Source organism: Lacerta agilis, chromosome 8 (genome assembly GCF_009819535.1).
Source record: "Lacerta agilis isolate rLacAgi1 chromosome 8, rLacAgi1.pri, whole genome shotgun sequence".
Lineage (NCBI taxonomy): Eukaryota > Metazoa > Chordata > Lepidosauria > Squamata > Lacertidae > Lacerta > Lacerta agilis.
This window is the reverse complement of record NC_046319.1, coordinates 63,806,236-63,826,297: the sequence shown is the minus strand read 5'-3', so window position 1 is coordinate 63,826,297 and position 20,062 is coordinate 63,806,236. Positions and strand designations below refer to the sequence as shown.

Genomic DNA, 20,062 nt, shown 5'->3' with positions numbered 1-20,062 from the left:
CAAGTTCCTGAACCCCAAGCGAAGATCTCTGAGTGCCTCATGTGTGGGTTGACAGTCCCTTCCTTCGTGATGTGGCTGTTGCCTTTAGAAAGGCTGCAGGGATATTTCAGTCTAGTAGCATGCTTAGTCCAAATAAACAGAAGCTAAAAATACCCCACTCACCAGTCCCCAAAGCAGATGTTGGGCCTCACTGGGAATCCCAGGAAAAATTGCCAGCACAAGCGAGGAGGAGGGGGTAGTGATATCTCTTTCCAACCCACCTGACCCAGACTCTGAAAGTGAACTTAGTTCGTGAAATCCACCAAAGAACCTCAGGAGGGACACTGTCAAGGTTGAATCAGAGAGCCAGGAAGATTGCATATAACTGAATTGTTGTCCATATTAGTAATGCTACTGCCTGATCAATATTAAGGACACTCAGTCTACAGGGCTGCTGACTTTGAAACAGGCCTCCTTTGTGGCTGTTTCTTTAGGAGGAGTTTGCTCGGCTGCAGCTAACAGATAATGACTGCATTTAGATTATCATATCTCAGCTATTTCTTTATTTTAGATTTCTTGCCTGCCCCTCACCATAAGGTCCCTGGGTGGGTTATAACAACAGAATTTACAATTATAAAAGCAAATAAAACAACTACAATTATAAACAATTCCAAACAGAAAAGAGCAATAGAAATTCAGCAAAAGAGGACCCAGAAACAGACAAGCAACCAGTGCATCTGTTCTAAAACAGGGGTTATACACATTCTGAATGGAACCCCAGATAGTAATCCAGCTGCTGCATTTTGGACCAGCTGACATTTTTATTAAGCCAAGATTTTTTGCCCATGCATACAGCCCCTTTGCTAAAGGCTACAATTAAACCACGGTTTGAAGCTTGTTCCTGGGAACAAGAGTTTTCTGGTTCAGACAAAATGGAAATATATGGTTACTTAGAGACCTCCTGGTTTAAGTACAACACATGCAAGGGAGTTGTGAAAGGGATCTGTACACAAGCAAACAGCTTGTGAATCTCTCAGCATTATAAGCTGAGATGTGATTGCTTTAACCAGCCTCAGGGTAAACAAAAAGCTTCATTTGCTGTTTTATACATATCAAAACTCCTCTGAAACAGCACATGAACAGGAGAAGTGAGTTTATTTATTTGACCACTTGGCAACTCTAAGGGCTGGCTCTGTTTGTTGAGATGCATTGCCTCCTAACTTCTGATGTGCTTACCTGAATACTGACATTCACCTTGAAGGATGCAAACCAGGCAGCAACCCTTAGTAATAAAAATATTCTAATATACAGAGTTACCGATCTTTATCCTGGCAGTGTTCCTGCGGCCTTTACAAGCAGGGATTTCACTGCGGAAGCTTTTTCTATCAGGGCATCTGCATGCCAAGAAACTTACACCTAGCGTATTCTGCTTTGATGGCAGTTGTGAAAGAAACAAGAGCCCTGTCCCAGGTCAGGGCGGAAAAACTATCTTGTCAATATTTGCCATGTCCTTAAAAGAATAAACTGTGTCCCTGACTGTTGTGTTTCTGCCCATTTGGGAAATCCTGCACTGATTTCAGATACTGCTGTGAGTTTGGAAGACTTTGTCACCAACAACGGCTGCAAATTCAAAGACTCATCATGTTTATCTCATGCATTTGACCTCTGCATAGAAATGCCACATATGGTATACCTCTTGCATTTCAGGATTTCAATTTTTTTCTTCAGCTGTGCGTGCTTAAGGATAGGAATAGAGGAAGCTGCCTTGTACTGGTCCATCTAGCTCAGCATTGTCTACACTGACTCTGATTGGCAACAGCTCTCCCGGGTTTCAGATAGGGAGTCTCTCTCAGCCCTATCTGGAGATTGAATATTAGGCCTTCTGCATGCAACGCTTTACCACTGAGCTGTATGGCCCTTGCTCAAAACAAAGCACATTTGTAAGAATATAAAGCTACAGGAAGCTGCTTTATACTGAGTCAGACCAAAGGAGCTATCTAGCTCATTATTGTCTGCACTGACTGACAGCAGCTCTCTAGGAATTCAGACAGGTCTTTCCCAGCCCAACAGAAACACTGGGGATCAAACCAGGGAACTTCTGAATGCAACAAATTAAAAACCAACTCCATAATAATTTTGGGTTTCATAATTAATGGGACCTACATCTTCTTTTGCAGCTGCAGGCCTGTTAAGATTTCCTAAGCAACCCAACTTTTAGAAGATGTTACTCAGGGCTAAGAGAATGTGGGAGGAAAGGAATCTTAAAAGCTGGAAAGTAGCTACTAAAAAGACTGGAATATGTTTATCCTTGAAGCATAAAATGCTTCAGACTGCCACAGCAAGACGGAGCCAGCATTTCCCAGCGACAAATTTTCCCTTGTGATTTCTGGGGTCCCTCCGCCACACTTCCCCTCTTTGGCTTCTTCTGCCCTCCCCACCTATTTCCACCCCAGTGACACATCGTAAGTTCAGGGAAATCTCCAAGGCATGTCAAGAATGACATGATTAAGTTAAAGAAGTATCAAAGGGCTGAGATGTCAGCACAAAGGAAGTCCAGTCCTGGGTCACGTTTGGTCAGCGGGGAGGTAGTTGCTACACAGATCTCTCAGCCCACAGATAAAATATTGTTAGTATGGCTTTTTGTGTGTCAGAAAATGAAAACAGTTATAAAGAAGAAGAAAAGCAGTTTTCTTGCTGATCAGCTGGAAAGAATGTCTCCAATTTCCCATTATTTTCTTCCCATGCGCTTTACTATTGTTTTCATCTGCAAGGGATTAGTTTTAGGCACTGTTGAGATTCTGTCCAAATTTTCAACAAAGCAATCCATAAGCACTCAGCTAACATCTCAGAAACAGGAGAACCATCCAACTTAGCTACTGGCTCTTTACCTGCTGACAAAGTGAGTATGCCATGTTTATAGCTTGAGCTAAGACCTAGGTTGCATCCACATTTAAAACACTCTTAATCCACTTTTAAGGTCTTTCATTCCTGCCAAGAATCTTGGGAACGGTAGTTGGTTAAGGGAGCTGAGAGTTGTTAGGAGACTCTTCTAAGAGGAATAGTTAGCAGCATCCTTAGCAAACTAACGTTCCCAAGATTCTTCGGGAGAAGCCATTACTGTAAAAGTGGTGTAAGGATGCTTTAAATGTATGGTGTAGAGGTGGACTCATTTTGGGATCCTCTTGACCTAAGACAGGCTTCACTGGACCTCAGATTAGCTGTCCTACTCATTCCTAATGGAGGCTGCTCTTTCCAAGTTTGAGAAAGTTCATAGGAAGCCCCAGCACACATATAGCTCTGAGAACCTTCAACTACAAGGCAAAATTCCTATTGGTTCTGCAGCTTGTTTGGAAAAGAAAGTGTTCTGTATCCAGAAACATAAGGTTGCTTTTAGAACCCTTTCTTTATAGGTCTGAACAGTGCAGTTAAATCCAAGGGGGGGGGGGGAGAAATGATCATTCATTTCACTCCTTCCTTTAATAATTATTAAATTGCCCAGATGGAAACCTTTGCAGTGACTGCAGGCAGCCCAGCAGAGATCTAGTTTCTTGTGGTTCACAGGAATTTCCTGTCCTGTCAACACACATTTCCTCCATCCCAGGGAGGGATGTTGTTCAAAGCAAACAACATTCCTTGGTTAGCGGAGTAATGGCATTGGCTGGAGAAAACAAAAAATGAATGAGATTTGGTTGTGTTGTTGTTGTTGTCATCACTGACAGATCACTGTTTGGAACTGGAGCTGCTTAAAGAGCCAGAGCCATGTTGGATGCTTCAATGGGGCTTATCCCCAGGTAAATATGACTAGGATTGTAGCCTAATTTGGTTGCACTTGAAGCCCACTGAAATCAACGTGAAAGGCTTGTGATGGAGCTAAGCCACATTCATTTCTAACATAGTCTGGATCTAGCCCAGTATTATTATTTTTTCAGTTGGAGATGGAACTCAAGAGCAAGAAAATAATCAAAAACCACATTTAAAGTCAGCCATGAAGTGAATCAAGGCTGTCTTCCAGATATATAACCCCTGCAGAATTAGCAAAGAGATCAACTTAGAATATAGCCTGGCAGATAATTACCACAAGAGCCACAATGTATACAGCACAAAAATACCCAACACCTTGGCAAAAGCCCAACCACCTGTTTTCAATCAAAGCTTTAAAAAGGCTGTGATTGATTCTCTTCCACGGGATGCTTGTAAAAAACATAAACAGACAAGATGTCATGCCAGCTGGAAAATTCTTCTTGTCGTGACCCCTGAAATTTCTCTTGTATTATTTAATTGTATTTTCTCTCTCTTCGGCACAATATAGTTTCTTTCTCCATGCCATGCACAATTTTACAAATTTCTATCATGTCTCCTCTTATCCATCTGTTCTCTAAACTAAAAAGCCCCAAATGCCTTTCCTCATAGAGGAGTTTCCCCTCGAGCATCCTGGCTGCTCCTTCCCAAATGTTTTTCCAAGTCCACAATATCATATGCTGCCTTGAGAGCACATTACGGGGAAAGATGGGATACACATGTAATAATAAAACACATTTTGCAAATGATTCCCACTCCTATCAGTAACGTGTGTTTGGCTGGTCCAGATGATGGACCCCTCAGTTCTAGATTAAAACAAAACAAACAAGTAGATACCACAAGATTGAAGTCAGCTCTCCTCCCTGCAGCTTCCACTGGAGAGGACCATCAGAAGACACTGCTGTTTCAAATGGAGGATGAGTAATAAAACAGGCAGATGATGAAGTTTCACCACTGCTCTTCCAAGTGACCCTAAAAGTGGAGCTGCTTGTGTAACGAGTGAAGGAACAAAAAACGTGCCAGGTCTCTGATCATTTATAAGCACTGTTAGGGAGGAGGGAATTCTTAAGATTATGTGGCCCATCAAATTATATGATCCTTGTCTTAAAGTGGGAGGTGCGGGGGAGAGAGTTGATAAATGTTTAAGGCATTTCATCACACACTATAATGGGAAACAGATTCTCACTGCATCCTTTTTTTCTTTCTTGGGTGTCTGTAGCTGTTCCAAGCTTCTGACTCTACCCTTGTAAAGCCTTGCAATTAAATAGATAGATATGTTGTTGTTGTTGTTGTTGTTGTTCAGTCATTCAGTCGTGTCCGACTCTTCGTGACCCCATGGATCAGAGCACACCAGGCACCCCTATCCTCCACTGCCTCCATGTTAGTAGCTTCGAGAACACTGTCCAACCATCTCATCCTCTGTCGTCCCCTTCTCCTTGTGCCCTCCATACAGATATAGATGTAGCCAAATAATTCCTGATGTAATGAGACTGATACAGCATAGCATCCATACGTCATTGACATCAAAAATGCCAGCCAATATTTCCTCTCATTTAATCTGGATATAACACTTTCTGGAGGAAATGCAACAAATTAAAACAAATTAAAACAGAAACTAAAAAACAGAAAAACTGGTGCCAACATCTCATTTCCAATATATCATCATGTCCAATATACAATTGTACCTTGGTTATTGAACACCTTGGTACTCGTATGTTTTGGCTCCTGAACACTGCAAACCCAGAAAAAGTGCACCTTGGTTTTCAAACAGTTTTGGGAGTTGAATGGACTCCTGGAACTGATTAAGTTTGAAAACCAAGGTACCACTGTACCATCAACCCATTTACAATATTATGCCCAGAGCTGAAACATGGTGGTGGGGTGACAAATCAATAAATGATTATCATTTTGTTATCGTCTTTTTTTGCAATAGTCTTTGGCTGCATACATGCCATAGATTTAAAGCACATGACTTCCTGCCCCCACCTAAAAATAAATAAATCATGGAAACTGTAGTTTAAGGATGCTGGGAATCATAGTTATGCGAGCGGCAAACTACAGTTCCCAGGATTCCATGTGCTTTTAAATGTATGGTGTGCAACAAAGCCTAAATCACCATCTTCTTTTAATCACATGTATATTGGTGATCAGGCCATTGCTTTTCACCCTTTAAACGTTCTGGTCTCCAGCTCCCATAATTCCTCACTGCTGCCCATGCCTGCTGGGAGCTGAAGTCCAACAAAACCTGTAGGACCTTAGGCTTCATACCTGCACCGTAACATGTCACTAAGTCCAACACTTACAATGAAGCTTGAACATCAACTTCGTTGGACTGGTCATGTTGTTCAGATGCCTGACTATCGCCTTCCAAAGCAACTACTCTATTCCAAACTTAAAAATGGAAAGCGTAATGCTGGTGGTCAGCAAAAGATGTTTAAAGACTCTCTCAAGGCAAATCTTTAAAAATGTAGTATGTTGTTGTTCAGTCGTGTCCGACTCTTCGTGACCCCATGGACCAGAGCACGCCAGGGACCCCTATCCTTCACTGCCTCCCGCAGTTTGGCCAAACTCATGCCAGTCGCTTCGAGAACACTGTCCAACCATCTCATCCTCTGTCATCCCCTTCTCCTTGTGCCCTCCATCTTTCCCAACAGCAGGGTCTTTTCCAGGGAGTCTTCTCTTCTCATGAGGTGGCCAAAGTACTGGAGCCTCAACTTCAGGATCTGTCCTTCCAGTGAGCACTCAGGGCTGATTTCTTTAAGGATGGATGTTTGATCTTTTTTGCAGTCCATGGGACTCTCAAGAGTCTCCTCCAGCACCATAATTCAAAAGCATCAATTCTTCGGCGATCAGCCTTCTTTATGGTCCAGCTCTCACTTCCATACATATTAAGACAATTGTCATAAACACTGACAATTAGGAAACACTGGCCTGTGAGCGCACCAGTTGGAGAAGAGCCTTTACCAAAGGTGTAATGGGCTTTGAAGCCACTCAAACTCAGGACAAAAGGAAGAAGTGTGCTATCACAAAAGGCACCTGTAAAAAAGAAAAAGCCCCTTCTCCGTCCCCTCAGCACAAAACAAAAACCCTCACCATGATCAACTCCCACCCAGAAACCTGCATCCCCACTGTGAAAGGACGTGTGACTCCAGAATTAGCCTCCACAGTCACTTACGGACTGTTAAGACCGTGTTCATGGAAGACAATCTTACTCGGCTACAAGTGATCACCAAAGAAGAAGACTATCATCCCATTGCCACAAACGCAGGGATTCAGAGTCCTCAAACGACCTGGCTCTGACTAGGGTTGCCATATTTCAAAAAGTGGGTGTCGGGAATTTTACTTTTTGAAATATGGCTTTTTTCTTTCTTTCTTTTTAGGAAGACCCCAAAATTGCTGAGCTAAACCCACCAGAATTGTTAAGGTTTTTTGGGGGGACGAACCCAAATTGTTGAGGAAACCTAAACCCCAAAACAGTGATTTTAAGCTTTTCGGGGCGGTTTCCGCTCCTTTTCCCATCCCGTTGCCACACATCCGGGTTTCCCAATTCGGCAAAATCCCCCCCCCACGCCATTTTGCACCAGAAAACCAGGACAGGGTAGATGACCCCGGCGCGAACCAACACACGAACCAATGACCCTCCTCCCTGACACGCAACCCTGACATGGCCTTGCCATAGCTCCTCCCCACGGGCAGAGGCCGCTGTGGGCGACGCCGAGGCCTACCCGCGCCCCTTCTTCCGCCTCGCTCGGGCCGCTCTAGCAGGAGGCGGCGGGGAAGCCCGTGGCGCTGGAGGAAGCGAGCGGGGGAGGGGGAGCCAGGCCGCGGCGCGAGGGGACCACCGCGAGGAAGAGGAAGAGGAGGAGGAAGAAGCGTCGGCGGCTGGGCGGCTGAGCGGGGGTGGGGCGGGCCTCCCCGTCGCCCCGGCCCAGGCGCCCAGGGACGGCGGGGGCAGCATGGCCGCCAGTCTGTGGATGGGAGACGTGAGTGAGCCAAGGGCCGCGGCGGCGGGGCGAAGCTTGGGGGACGGGTGGGCGGGCGACGCCCACCGCTGTCTGTGCTGCAGGGCGCGCTTCCCTCCCTTCCCCTCCCCGCACCCTCCGCTGCAGTTTCCTCAGCCTTGCCTTCCATTGGATGCTCTTCGCGGGCAGAGCCTTCTTTGCGCCGTGGCCGTTCCCCCCCCCCCCCGGCGGCCTTTTCCCCCAGCGGACGTTTCCCCTGAATCTGCAGGCGCCTACAGGGGAGGCTGCGTAGTAGCCCAGCCGAAGATTAGGTCGTAATAAATTGTTTCGAGGCTCCTTGGTGGTATCTCAGCTCTGCTCAAGAGTAGACCCGTGAAAGCCTGAGTTAACTCATCCTGCCCGCGAATTTCAGCGGGTCCACTTGGGAGGGTGCAACCCATTCTGCTGCGGGGTGGGGTGGGGGAATCGTTGTTTTCTCACCATCGTAGTCACCTCAAGCTTTATAAGGTGCCACAAGGACACTGGTGCTGCCAGTGACGGATTTACATACAGTATAAACTTACTAAACAAGCTATAGCTTAGGGCCCCACGCTCTTGGGGCCCCCCAAAAAATTAAAGGGGAAAAAACTGGATGTACATTTCCAAAATATAAGATAAAAAACAAATAAAATAAAACCTACATACAGCAACAGTGTTTTGTGTTGTGTAGGCTCCTATGATGTAAGTAATGGGCCCTGCCTGCTAGCCTGCTCCCTAAAATATCGCTGGTTTGCTAATTCCTATATACTGTATAGGGTGCCCACATTCTGCATGGACTGGTTGCATGGCAGCACATGCAAATAGCTTTAGATGCCTATCAGGTCCGTAAATTGCCATATAGCATATATTCAACACAAAAAACAGTGGCAATTGGTTGTTGACAAAGGACAGCTGGACATATAAAGGGCCCCATTACCTTCAGTAGCTTAGGACCTCATCAAACCTAAATATGACCCTGGTGGTGCCTTAAGGTGATCTGCGGTCTTGCTCTGGGTTTGCAGTTAAGAAAGGAATGATGCTCTCTGGCCTCTGTTGTTGGCTAGGAGAACAAGGGCAGCTAGTGGGGTTTGCGCTCCCTGTTGAACAGAAAGGACATACGGTAATTGTCAGCAAAAAGTCCGGCCAGGTCACATCCATACACCAGAGGCTTACCTTTCAAGGCACATGCCAATTTTTGAAGGGCTGCCAATTCCTCTGCTCATTTTACTCCTGCTTCTGTGGATCAACGCAATTTTTTATCTGCCCAACCCAGCGGCGGCTCCCCCCCCCCTCCCAGAAAAGAGTGTGTGCACAAATGTCACTTTTCAAAATGATGTGGGTTAAAGTCAGGATTTGGTGGAATTAATCTTGAAAAGCACATCGAATTGAATGGGAGAAAGAGCATCACTTTTTTCGACTTCCTCCTTCAGCTCTGTAAGCTTTTCAAGGGAGGAAAAAGTAACCATCCTAATCACCTCGTGACTGAAGGGGCTGTGCATGCCCCTGTGTGTAGGGTTTTGTGAGTTCCAAGGGCAACACTATGCCCACGGGTGCCATGTTTGCCACCCCTGTGGTACAGTGAATTGTACAAGATTGTGTAAACTACTAGACTAACATCTACAGGCTACAAAGAATTGCATGCAGTGTGTGTGTGTGTGTGTGTGTGTGTGTGTGTGTGGCAAAAATCAATTGCCAGGCCTTGCACTTGCAGAAGTTCAGCCAAATGCCTCTATGCCAGTTGCTTGGATTCATAAGTCAGGAAAGTGCTGTTTCACTCAGGTACTGTTTTGGCGATATCTATGGCATTTGGTTGGCCACTGCACTGTGAGAACAAGATGCTGGATCAGATGGGTTATTTGTCTGATCCAGCAGAACATCCCTCTCCCCCCCCCCAGTTAAAATGGATACAAATGGCTGGGTTAGAGTGGCAAACTAGGCTAGAAGACCCAGATTCAAGTCAACCACAAAGCTTTTAAGGAATCTTGAGCCAGTAACTGCCTCGTAGGATTGTTGTGAGAATGACAAAGGGCCTTGAGTTTTGTGGAAGATATGGGGTAATAATTATGATGGTGTTGATTAGATTTTGAGACTACCTAAAGGGAGGATTTTACATGGAACTGGTGTTGAGCTGATAATAATTTAGATCTACATGCACATGGATTAGCTGGAGTTTACATGGTGGGCATCATTGTGGTTTGAAACCTCTACACACCTTTGGAGTGATTCCCACTGAACTTAGTGGGACTTACTTAAGTAAACATGCATAGGATGGCACTGTAACTCACTGCCAGAAGATGTGATGGCCTAGATGGGGATTGTTGCCTTCTTGGACTGGTTGGACTCTTGGTCTGATCCAGCAGGGCCCTTCATTTGTCCTTATGAGTAAGTGGTTATTGGAATGGGGAGTGTAGGGTCCTTGTGGGTTTAGTGACATTCCTTCCTCTCCCAAATACCTTGCAACTCTTGTAACATTATGAATTGACAAGTATGCCAATAAAAACCCTAATATGTTCATACTGTTTTTTGTCTGCAGTGACACTGCAGCACTCCTGATGTTGCCGGACAAAAACTCGCATCATCCCTGACCACCAGCCATGCTGGCTGGGGCTGATGGGAGTTGGAGTCCAACATTGTATGGAAGGACATGCATTCCACATCTCTGTTGTAATATATGGACCAATTTGACCAGGAACTGTAGAGATCTCTTGTGCCTTCCAACGCTGTACCATTTTACTTTGTTTGCTTAACTTTTAATTAAGTTTGCTGTGCTCTGGGAGTGCAAAGCTACTGCAGGTTAACTGCCCTCCCTGTTCCTAGCCATCTTGTGGCTCCCTGCAGAGAGTTACTTGCTTCACACTTCATTCTAATAATGGGTGTACACATGCATGCCTCTTTGGGCTTTGTTGCCTACAGGCCAGAAGGTGCCATTCGCCTTCTAAAAATGCTTCTTGATTTTGTACAGATCTTTCTGTATGGCTGCATTACCTTACTTTCCCTTTATTTCTTTTCTCTCTGTAGCTGGAGCCGTACATGGACGAGAATTTCATTTCGAGAGCCTTTGCTACTATGGGAGAGCTAGTTCTGAGTGTAAAAATAATTCGGAATAGGTTGACAGGGTATTTATCTGTATTTTGTGTACTACTTACCTGGTATGCATGTTGGGGGTGGGGTGGGGTGTTTCACAATGCGTATACAGACAAACCCGGTGTTCCTGGAGTTAAGGTCGGGATACAGATTGTTTGAACAGATGTTTTGAGCTGCCCACCTCCTATTTGTCTATGGCTAAATGCTGCCACATAATTCATGCAGCCAAGAATGCCTTATTTTGGGGATGACCTACTGTTCAGGGCTGGAGTGGGGAACCTTTAGCCCTCCAGATGTTATTGGATTCTAGCTCAGATGAGCCCCAGGCAGCATGGATCACAACAGTTGTAGTCCAGCAGTCTATGTATGCCAACACACACCTGTGTGTGTGTTGTGTGTTCATGCATGAGAAAGAGATGGGTCACAAGTAATCAATAACATTGATTTTTAAAAAACCTTAAATCGGAACAATAACCACAAAAACCTATTGAAACAGATAGAAAATTTGACTGGTCGTTAAAAGGCAAAGTTAGGGTCATACAGATTCATAGTATTAAAAAAATGAAATGGCAGAAGATACTAAAATAGCACATCCCACGTTATGACTAAGAATTTTGGTAAATAAAATAGTTTTAATCTGGTGCTAAAATGGGTCTAGCGTAAGTGCCTTCCTAACTTGTTCTGGAGAGGTTACAACGCAAATAGCATGGCAGTTGAAAGGTTCGTAGAAATGAAGCATAGCATTTTTCACTTGTCAGTTCGAAACACATGTCTTATTAAATGTTTCCTTTCTTGTTTCTTTTCTTCCAGGATTCCAGCAGGCTATTGCTTTGTAGAATTTGCTGACTTGGCCACTGCAGAAAAATGTTTACATAAAATCAACGGGAAACCTCTTCCTGGTGCCACACCAGTAAGTAAATCACTGTAATTCTCTGCTGGGCACATTAATGGATGGTCAATATAACTGGACACCCTTGGAAGAAAGAGTGTGCCCTTGTAATGAGAGCAGCCAGAAATCTCTCTCTGCCACTTTATGTCTTACTGCAGCTATTATAATGGAGTAAGGAACGATTTGATCCTCCCACTTTGAAAGCATTTACATGGTAGACCAATGGATGTTAAAATGCTGCATGAAAGGAGATGATGAATATATTCCTAGAAGCTTAGCCCTTAAATTTGGTAGTCAAGATTAAGAGCTCATATAATCTCAGAGTGAGGTTTGGATGAATATGTCTTATTTGCATTGTGCTTCTTGCTGTTTGTAACATTTCATGTTGTTTGGGGATTCTCAGTCTGCTGTAGGAAAGGCTGCCAAAATTTCCATATGATGCTGCTCAATTGCCTAATAACTTGTATGTTGAAGCTGTGTTGCATATTTCCACAGTAGTGTGTGTGTGCCTTTTCCTAATGAGCTATAAACTGAAATGTGGAGGGCATACCTGTGTTCAATTTCTTTCTCTCTCTTTTTTAACTGTTTCAGACAAAGCGATTTAAATTAAACTATGCCACATATGGAAAGCAGCCTGACAACAGGTAAGTCAAATGCTATGAAAGCTTCTCAAATGTTTGCCAAAGCATCTGCACTGTCATTGTTGAAGGATGATAGTTTCCTGTTGTAAAGTGTTTCTGGAAATGTGTTTCTAACTCTGCAGTCCGTCTGTAGTAAAGGCCTGACAGACACCCAAGTGGGTGACTACATCTGCATTTTCATCATTCGGTGATTGCATCACACAATGACTTATATGTATGAAACAACCGGTCTGGATTAAGTGCTGCAAATAGACCGGGATTCAGCCTCCAATGTTGGAGGCAATGTGCCTCTGAGAGCCAGTTGCTTGGAAGACCAAGTGAGGAGGGTGGTGATGTGCTGAAGTCCTACTTGCAGGCTTCCCATAGGCTTCTGGTTGGCCACTGTGAGAACAGGATACTGGGCTAGATGGGCCACTGGCTTGACCCACCAGCGCCCAGGCTCTTATGCTCTTAATTGTGAGCATGGCTCACATGGGAGAGTGAAGGTGGTTAATGCATCCCTGCTGCTGTTCGGACTGTTGCTACTTAGGAGCATTCAAGCTTTACTGAGGTTGGGAGTAACTGGTGAAAGTGCTTGAAACAACACTTGTAAAAGACAGGAGCCTGTGGGAAACAATCACATACTCATGTATTTCTGCTTATTATGGGATATTGTGTGGCACAAGGCCTCATTATATACATTGGGCTTAATTCTTTTTCTTTGGTTTTTTAATCATTTTTTAAATTAATATATTACAATAGGTAATGCAAAACAAACACTTGCATATCAATGGAATCAAAGCAGCATAGTCAAAATAAGAATTGTAATTAATAGTAAAAATCAGACAGGTGAAAACATAATATTAGGCTAAATTCTGCCTTGCAAAGAATTCCTTAACAAATAAGATTCGCTTGGAAAGTATCCCTGCTAAAATGCATTAAATAAACATTAAATGTTTCATACAACCTTAAAATAAGTAAAAACTGTTTTCCTTATATGTATCTCTAAGAATTATAATCCTTCTTGCCACTGGACTTGTTTTATTATTATTATTATTATTATTATTATTATTATTATTATTATTATTTCTACTGCGCCCATCTGGCTGGGTTTCCGCAGCCACTCTGGGCAGCTTCCAGCAGAAGGTTAAAAATACATTAAATGACTTGTTACTTTAAAACAAGAAAATTTTAAAGCGAAGGCAAGCATTTAAGTCAGTCATATCAAATGAATTTGCCATCTTGCGCCCATCATTAGTTTTACAGAAAAATAAAAAGAGTGTCCCATGACTTCATTCTCTTAATGACCAATTCATCATTAATGTTGTTGTATTATTACTATTCTCAAACTGTTTTTATTTTCCTCTTTAGCCCAGAATATTCACTATTTGTAGGAGATCTGTCCCCTGATGTAGACGATGGGATGATATATGAGTTCTTTGTAAAAGTGTACCCATCATGTAGGGGCGGCAAAGTTGTCGTGGACCAGACGGGAGTTTCCAAGTAAGCTCTTCCCTTCTGCATTTGGTACTGAATGGAGGTGGGATGGGGAAAGTATCTAATGCAAAGAGGTTTTTACTGCCCATAAATTAGTAAGGAGGAATGGGATTCTGATTATTTTGCATTAAGTGCTCACATATTAACACAGGGGAAGGGAAGGGAAATAAACTTGTGTAAATATAAAAAATACTCAAGTTTTGTTTTACCTGGTTCATAAAAGATGGTGTTAAGGCTTCTGTTTTGTGTATGTTTTTAGTATATCACTACAAACTGTTCTGATTATGCCATGTTTATTGGAGTGGCCTGAGTGAGAGTCAAAATAATGTGTTTGTATTAGTTCTTATGCACGAGCTATTTCAGTCAAAAGCATTTAAGGTTAGATGAAGTCACACTGATATTTTTCCTGGATCAGCAGCTTAAGCATAGGGCAGTCCCAGCTTATGCAAATGCAAGAGCATTTAATAGCAATAACGTGTAGATTTGGTGTGGTGAACCTTTGGCCCTCCAGATGTTGCTGAACTACAACTCCCCATGGCTCCAGCAAACATGACAAATGGCCCGGGATGATGGCAGCTGTAGTTCAGCAACATCTGGAGAGCCAAAGGTTCTCCACACCTGGTGTGGATGCAGCACTAGCACCTGCAGGCTGACCTGAAAGTTGCACCCACTCAGTGAATTTCTTGCTGTCTGAACTCAGCAGGTTTCACTCACGGAACTGCCATGTCCATGAATCTTTAAAGATAGCTGTTTTAAAGAAGCTTTCTCTCTTCCTTTCCACACCCTGGGACCCCACTTCATGTTGAGGGAATTCCCAGGCTACTGAGCTGCTTGTGATATCTGCCCATTTCTCTCTCCCCCCCCCCACCTCCAGTTCTTTAGGACTGAGCCAGGCAGGTGAATTCTCTGCAAATCCTTCCTTTTAAAGGGTATTTTAAAGGGTGGTCCAGCTCCTTGATTCTGACCGAACCTTTGTCTTTTGACAGAGGCTATGGTTTTGTGAAATTCTCAGATGAATTGGAACAGAAAAGAGCACTGATAGAGTGCCAGGGGGCTGTCGGCCTTGGTTCTAAACCGATACGCTTGAGTGTTGCCATACCAAAAGCGTAAGTATGCTGCCTTAACTATATGGATAGACAAGTGGAGAGGCTGATGTAATGGAACAGATTAGGGGTGGGCTGAGAAAAAGATAAGTTTCAAGTAAAGGAGATACAGGCCTAGTTAAAGAATGCAGAGTAAAGAGGGAGCCGAGGATAGGAGAGAACTGGCAGGGTGAGGGTGAGAATGAGGGACAAACAGGGTCTAAGGAGAGGATGGGTGCTGTTGGCAAGAGGAAGCTGGCTAAGAATGAGAAAGCCTGTAAGAGTTAGCAGTACAGAAGAGACAATGGGCTGAACGGTCAATGGCAGTTATTATAGCCCTAGAGAATATTGGGTTGTTATTTATTTATTTATTTATTAGTGTTCTGGTGTTGGAATCAAATTTATTTCAATAGATGTTCTTGTAGATTAAACTTATTTTTACATATCCTAACATTCTTGTGATTCCCTCCCCCTTCTTCCCAAAGTAACCGGCTGAAGACAGTCGAGTACAACCAGATGTACAACTATAACTATAACCAGTACTACCAACAGTATCAGAACTACTATGCACATTGGGGATATGATCAGAACACAGGCAGTTACAGCTACAGCTATCCACAATATGGCTACACACAAAGCACCATGCAGGTAAGGGCTGAGCAAATTTGCAAGCTTGCTCATTTTTACGTCAACGAGATTCTTGAGGCTGCAGTTGCATAACCACTAGGGAGTGAGCCCTATTGCAACACAGTGGGGCGTATTTCCAAGTGACATGCATAGAATTATGGAATTATTATTACGGAAGGTATGTCCAAAATAAATAATATGATTCCTTGTTTGAAGCAACTATGGTTTATTAATGTCCAAAGCAGGCCAAACTAAATCACAGTTCGGCCTGTGTTTGGACATAACAAGCCACAGTTTAAATGAAGAAGCAAATGGCTATGATTTCTTCCTGGCACATGACAGGAGGCAGTGCTCAAGCCAGACCAAAAAACATCAGAGCAAATTGAAAACAGAATTCAAAAGCAGTAAAACAAACTGTTTCAGCAGGTGAAAACCTATATAAACCAAGTGAGCTAAGCAAGTCTCCCAGGGAAATATGGTCTGTGATGTTAGGCATGCTTAAAAAAATACTCTGGTTCCCTAATCATTTGTCATTCTCCCTGTTGCAGAACTATGAAGAGGTTGGTGAAGATGCATTAGAAGGTAGGTTTGCCTATTGCAATTCTCTGTTAGAAATCAGCACCTGATTCTAAAGCACTCCAGTCAAGAGTTGTTCTGGAGCAGCAGAACAGCTGCAGTAATGCAAACAGGAGAGGCAACCTGCTGCCCTTGGCTTAATTTCATGTGGGTGGCAGGAAGTGGGGGGAAAGGTATGGCAGAAAGAGAAAAGGAGGTGGCCCTGTCCATCACCTGTATGTACCACCTTGACAAATTACACCTGATAAATAGAAGCTCTTGACAGAATAAAGGTTCCCCACCCCTGACATTTTGTTTTGCCTCACTTCCCTCTCCCAACCCACCACAGTAGGGTTTTGTACTCTCAGTACAGTACAGTGCAGCATAGCTCCCTGTGCAAAATTTTCTGCTGGCTGTATTAGGAGAAAGATCTTTTGTTTCTATTTTGGTGTGATTATGTACCACTTTACCTGCATTTCACCTAAAAGTTCTGCTGTGCAAAATAGATTGTTAAAAGTGACTTGCTAGTTTAGAGAAGTTTGGGAAAGACAGTTTTTCGAATTCTGACAGGCCAATGGAACAAGGCCTTCAGAAAGTGGTGGTGGGGATGAGTGTTCAGACCCCTGGGCTCTCACTTGTGGGGTGCCTCAGGGTTCTGTCCTCTCCCCCATGCTTTTTAATATCTATATGAAGCCGCTGGGAGAGATCATCAGGGGGTTTGGGTTGGGTGTTCATCAATATGCAGATGACACCCAGCTCTACCTCTCTTTTAAATCAGAACCAGTGAAGGCGGTGAAGGTCCTGTGTGAGTGCCTGGAGGCTGTTGGAGGATGGATGGCGGCTAACAGATTGAGGTTGAATCCTGACAAGACAGAAGTACTGTTTTTGGGGGACAGGAGGCGGGCGGGTATGGGGGACTCCCTGGTCCTGAATGGGGTAACTGTGCCCCTGAAGGACCAGGTGCGCAGCCTGGGAGTCATTTTGGACTCACAGCTGTCCATGGAAGCGCAGGTTAATTCTGTGTCCAGGGCGGCTGTCTACCAGCTCCATCTGGTACGCAGGCTGAGACCCTACCTGCCCGCAGACTGTCTTGTCAGAGTGGTGCATGCTCTGGTTATCTCCCGCTTGGACTACTGCAATGCGCTCTACGTGGGGCTACCTTTGAAGGTGACCCGGAAACTGCAATTAATCCAGAATGTGGCAGCTAGACTGGTGACTGGGAGTGGCCGCCGGGACCACATAACACCGGTCCTGAGAGATCTGCATTGGCTCCCAGTACGTTTCCGAGCACAATTCAAAGTGTTGGTGTTGACCTTTAAAGCCCTAAACGGCCTCGGTCCTGTATACCTGAAGGAGCGTCTCCACCCCCATCATTCAGCCCGGACACTGAGATCCAGCGCCGAGGGCCTTCTGGCGGTTCCCTCACTGCGAGAAGCAAAACTACAGGGAACCAGGCAGAGGTCCTTCTCGGTAGTGGCGCCCGCCCTGTGGAACGCCCTCCCGTCAGAAGTCAAGGGAATAAACAACTACCTGACATTCAGAAAACACCTAAAGGCAGCCCTGTTTAGGGAAGTTTTTAATTTGTGACTCTGTACTGTATTTTGATATTTGTTGGAGGCTGCCCAGAGTGGCTGGGGAGACCCGGCCAGATGGGCGGGGTATAAATAATAAATTATTATTATTATTATTATTATTATTATTATTATTATTATTATTATTATTCCGTGTCATCCGATCAAGGCAATTATTGTTACTGGCTGCAAAGCAAAACAGGATTATAAAACCACAGTTTGAAGTTAGTTTACTATCTTGATTTGTTCCAGAGCTGGTAATCACAAATTTCTGTTCAGACAAAATTGGAAACTGGTTAGAGACTTCCTGGCTTAATCATAGCTCATGTGGAGGGATGAGCAAAGGGGCTGTGTATACAGCAAAAATGCCCATTCATTCATATTTTGGGTTATGATCTTCTGAACCAACTTGGTTTCCAGATCTTAATTTAATCAATTCACCTTGCTTTCACCTGAGACTCACTCATGTGACATTTAGAAGACATCTGAAGGCAGTCCTGTTTAAGGAAGTTTTAAATGTTTGACGTTTTATCGTGTGTTTTAATGTTCTGTTGGGAGCCGCCCAGACAGTATTATTTATAAATATATTTATAAATAAATGAATAAATAAAATTATTATTATTGTTATTGTTATTATTATTATTATTTAGGTTTCCTTCCTTTTTCAGATCCAATGCCCCAGATGGATGTGGGAGAAGCGAACAAACAGTTCATGGAACAGAGCGAAGAACTCTACGATGCCTTGATAGAATGTCATTGGCAGCCTTTGGACAGTGTCTCTTCAGAGATTCAAGCCATGTAGTTGCCTTGCTAAACACGGCGTCTCCGAGCAACATGCCAGTGTGCCCTGGACTCTAGCCAAGCACACGAAGCCTGCAGCTGGGTTGCCCCCTCTTTTCCTCCAGATTGCTGACTCAGAAGAGTACAGAGGAGGGCTTGCAGCAGTTTCTGTATGTGCTGAGCCGGCAGAGGAGCATTTGTGGTCAAATCTATTCATGATGAAAATAGAACTCAGACACTTAGGTTTTTTTCTTTTCCTTTCCTTTTTTTTGGGGGGGGGGTGGGCGTCTTGAGACAGACTTGTTAATCCTTGTCAAGGAGTTGTAATTTATAAACTTTTAAAAACAAGATGGTATGGTGGGAAAAATTTTACTTCCATGTACAATAAAAAGTATCTTTTACACAAGAGGCAGGTTCTGGTGTTCTCCTCTGTGGTGCAAACAGGACCAGGAGTCACCAGAGGTTATTGTAGGTATGTCCTGAGATGGTCATTCTTCTCCTGTCCTGAGAGATTCCTCCTAGAAGTGACTGCAGTGAAACTTTGCTATCTGAGGACAAATTATTCTTTTTTAAATTCAGGGGTGTTGGCAGATTTTAGCAAACCTGCTTATTTTCAGAGTTAGTTTCAACCTGTTTTAATCTGCAACACCATCTTTTGTCAGAAGTTCCAGCTTTAGGCTGCATTGGGAAGTGCCTGAGCTGATGAGTGAGACTAGAATGTACAGTCATTGTTGGCCAGTCTTGCACATTATTACAGTACAGATTAGAGCAGCCTTTGCTAACCTGGTGCTCTCCAGACGTTGTTGGACTAGGAACTCCAGTCCCGCAACATCTGGAGGGCCACAGGTTCCCCATCCCCAGTGTAGACAGTATTGAGCTAGGTGGGCCAGTTGCCTGCAGTTTCCTCTGTTTCCTGTGATAAGATATTAGAAATGCCAAGGGCAAATACAAATATATGTATTGATTGGTAGTAGGTAACAAAAAAAGCTCCATGCTTCAGTGATATGGGACCCTGTCGCCCTCCAGATGTTGTTGGACTATTTGCTGGTGTTGATGGAAGTTGAAGTCCAACAACTTCCAGAAGGCCATAAGTTCCACATCTCTGCTTTAATTTATGGACAAAACAAAATAAAATAAAAAAATTCCTTCCAGTAGCACCTTAGAGACCAACTAAGTTTGTTCTTGGTATGAGCTTTCGTGTGCATGCACACTTCTTCAGATACCAAGAACAAACTTAGTTGGTCTCTAAGGTGCTACTGGAAGGAATTTTTTATTTTGTTTTGACTATGGCAGACCAACATGGCTACCTACCTGTAACTTAATTTTTGGAATTCAGTGACCCAAGTTGTGGTGAGGGCCATAGCCTTAGGCCCCATCTGCACATACATTAAACCACTTTAAATAAGCTTCGTCCCCACCCCCCCAAAAAAATCATCGGAACTGTAGTTTGTTAAGGGTGCAGAGAATTGTTAGGAGACCCCTTTTTGCTCCACAGAACTACAATTGCCAAGAGTTCACTGGGAAGAGGGGTTAACTGTTAAACTACTTTGGAAATTGTAGCTCTGTGGCAGGGTCCCCTAACAACTCTTTGCGGATAGAG

At 43.8% G+C, this 20,062-nt stretch overlaps 1 protein-coding gene across 3 annotated transcripts; it reads left to right on the top strand.

Moving 5' to 3' along the window:
• The first annotated feature begins 7,645 nt into the window (after positions 1–7,645).
• Positions 7,646–18,870, top strand: TRNAU1AP (tRNA selenocysteine 1 associated protein 1). 3 transcript variants are annotated; one of them, XM_033157939.1, is made up of 9 exons: positions 7,646–7,760; positions 10,776–10,873; positions 11,652–11,751; positions 12,322–12,374; positions 13,722–13,853; positions 14,834–14,953; positions 15,415–15,577; positions 16,105–16,138; positions 18,351–18,870. In XM_033157939.1, the coding sequence occupies exons 1-9, from the start codon at positions 7,734–7,736 to the stop codon at positions 18,482–18,484; spliced, it is 861 nt and encodes a 286-aa protein (XP_033013830.1). In that variant the 5' UTR covers positions 7,646–7,733; the 3' UTR covers positions 18,485–18,870. The 3 variants fall into 3 exon arrangements, with proteins under 3 accessions (XP_033013830.1, XP_033013829.1, XP_033013831.1); XM_033157938.1 differs by having other exon boundaries at positions 18,333–18,870; XM_033157940.1 differs by lacking the exon at positions 14,834–14,953 and having other exon boundaries at positions 18,333–18,870.
• Positions 18,871–20,062: the final 1,192 nt, after the last annotated feature.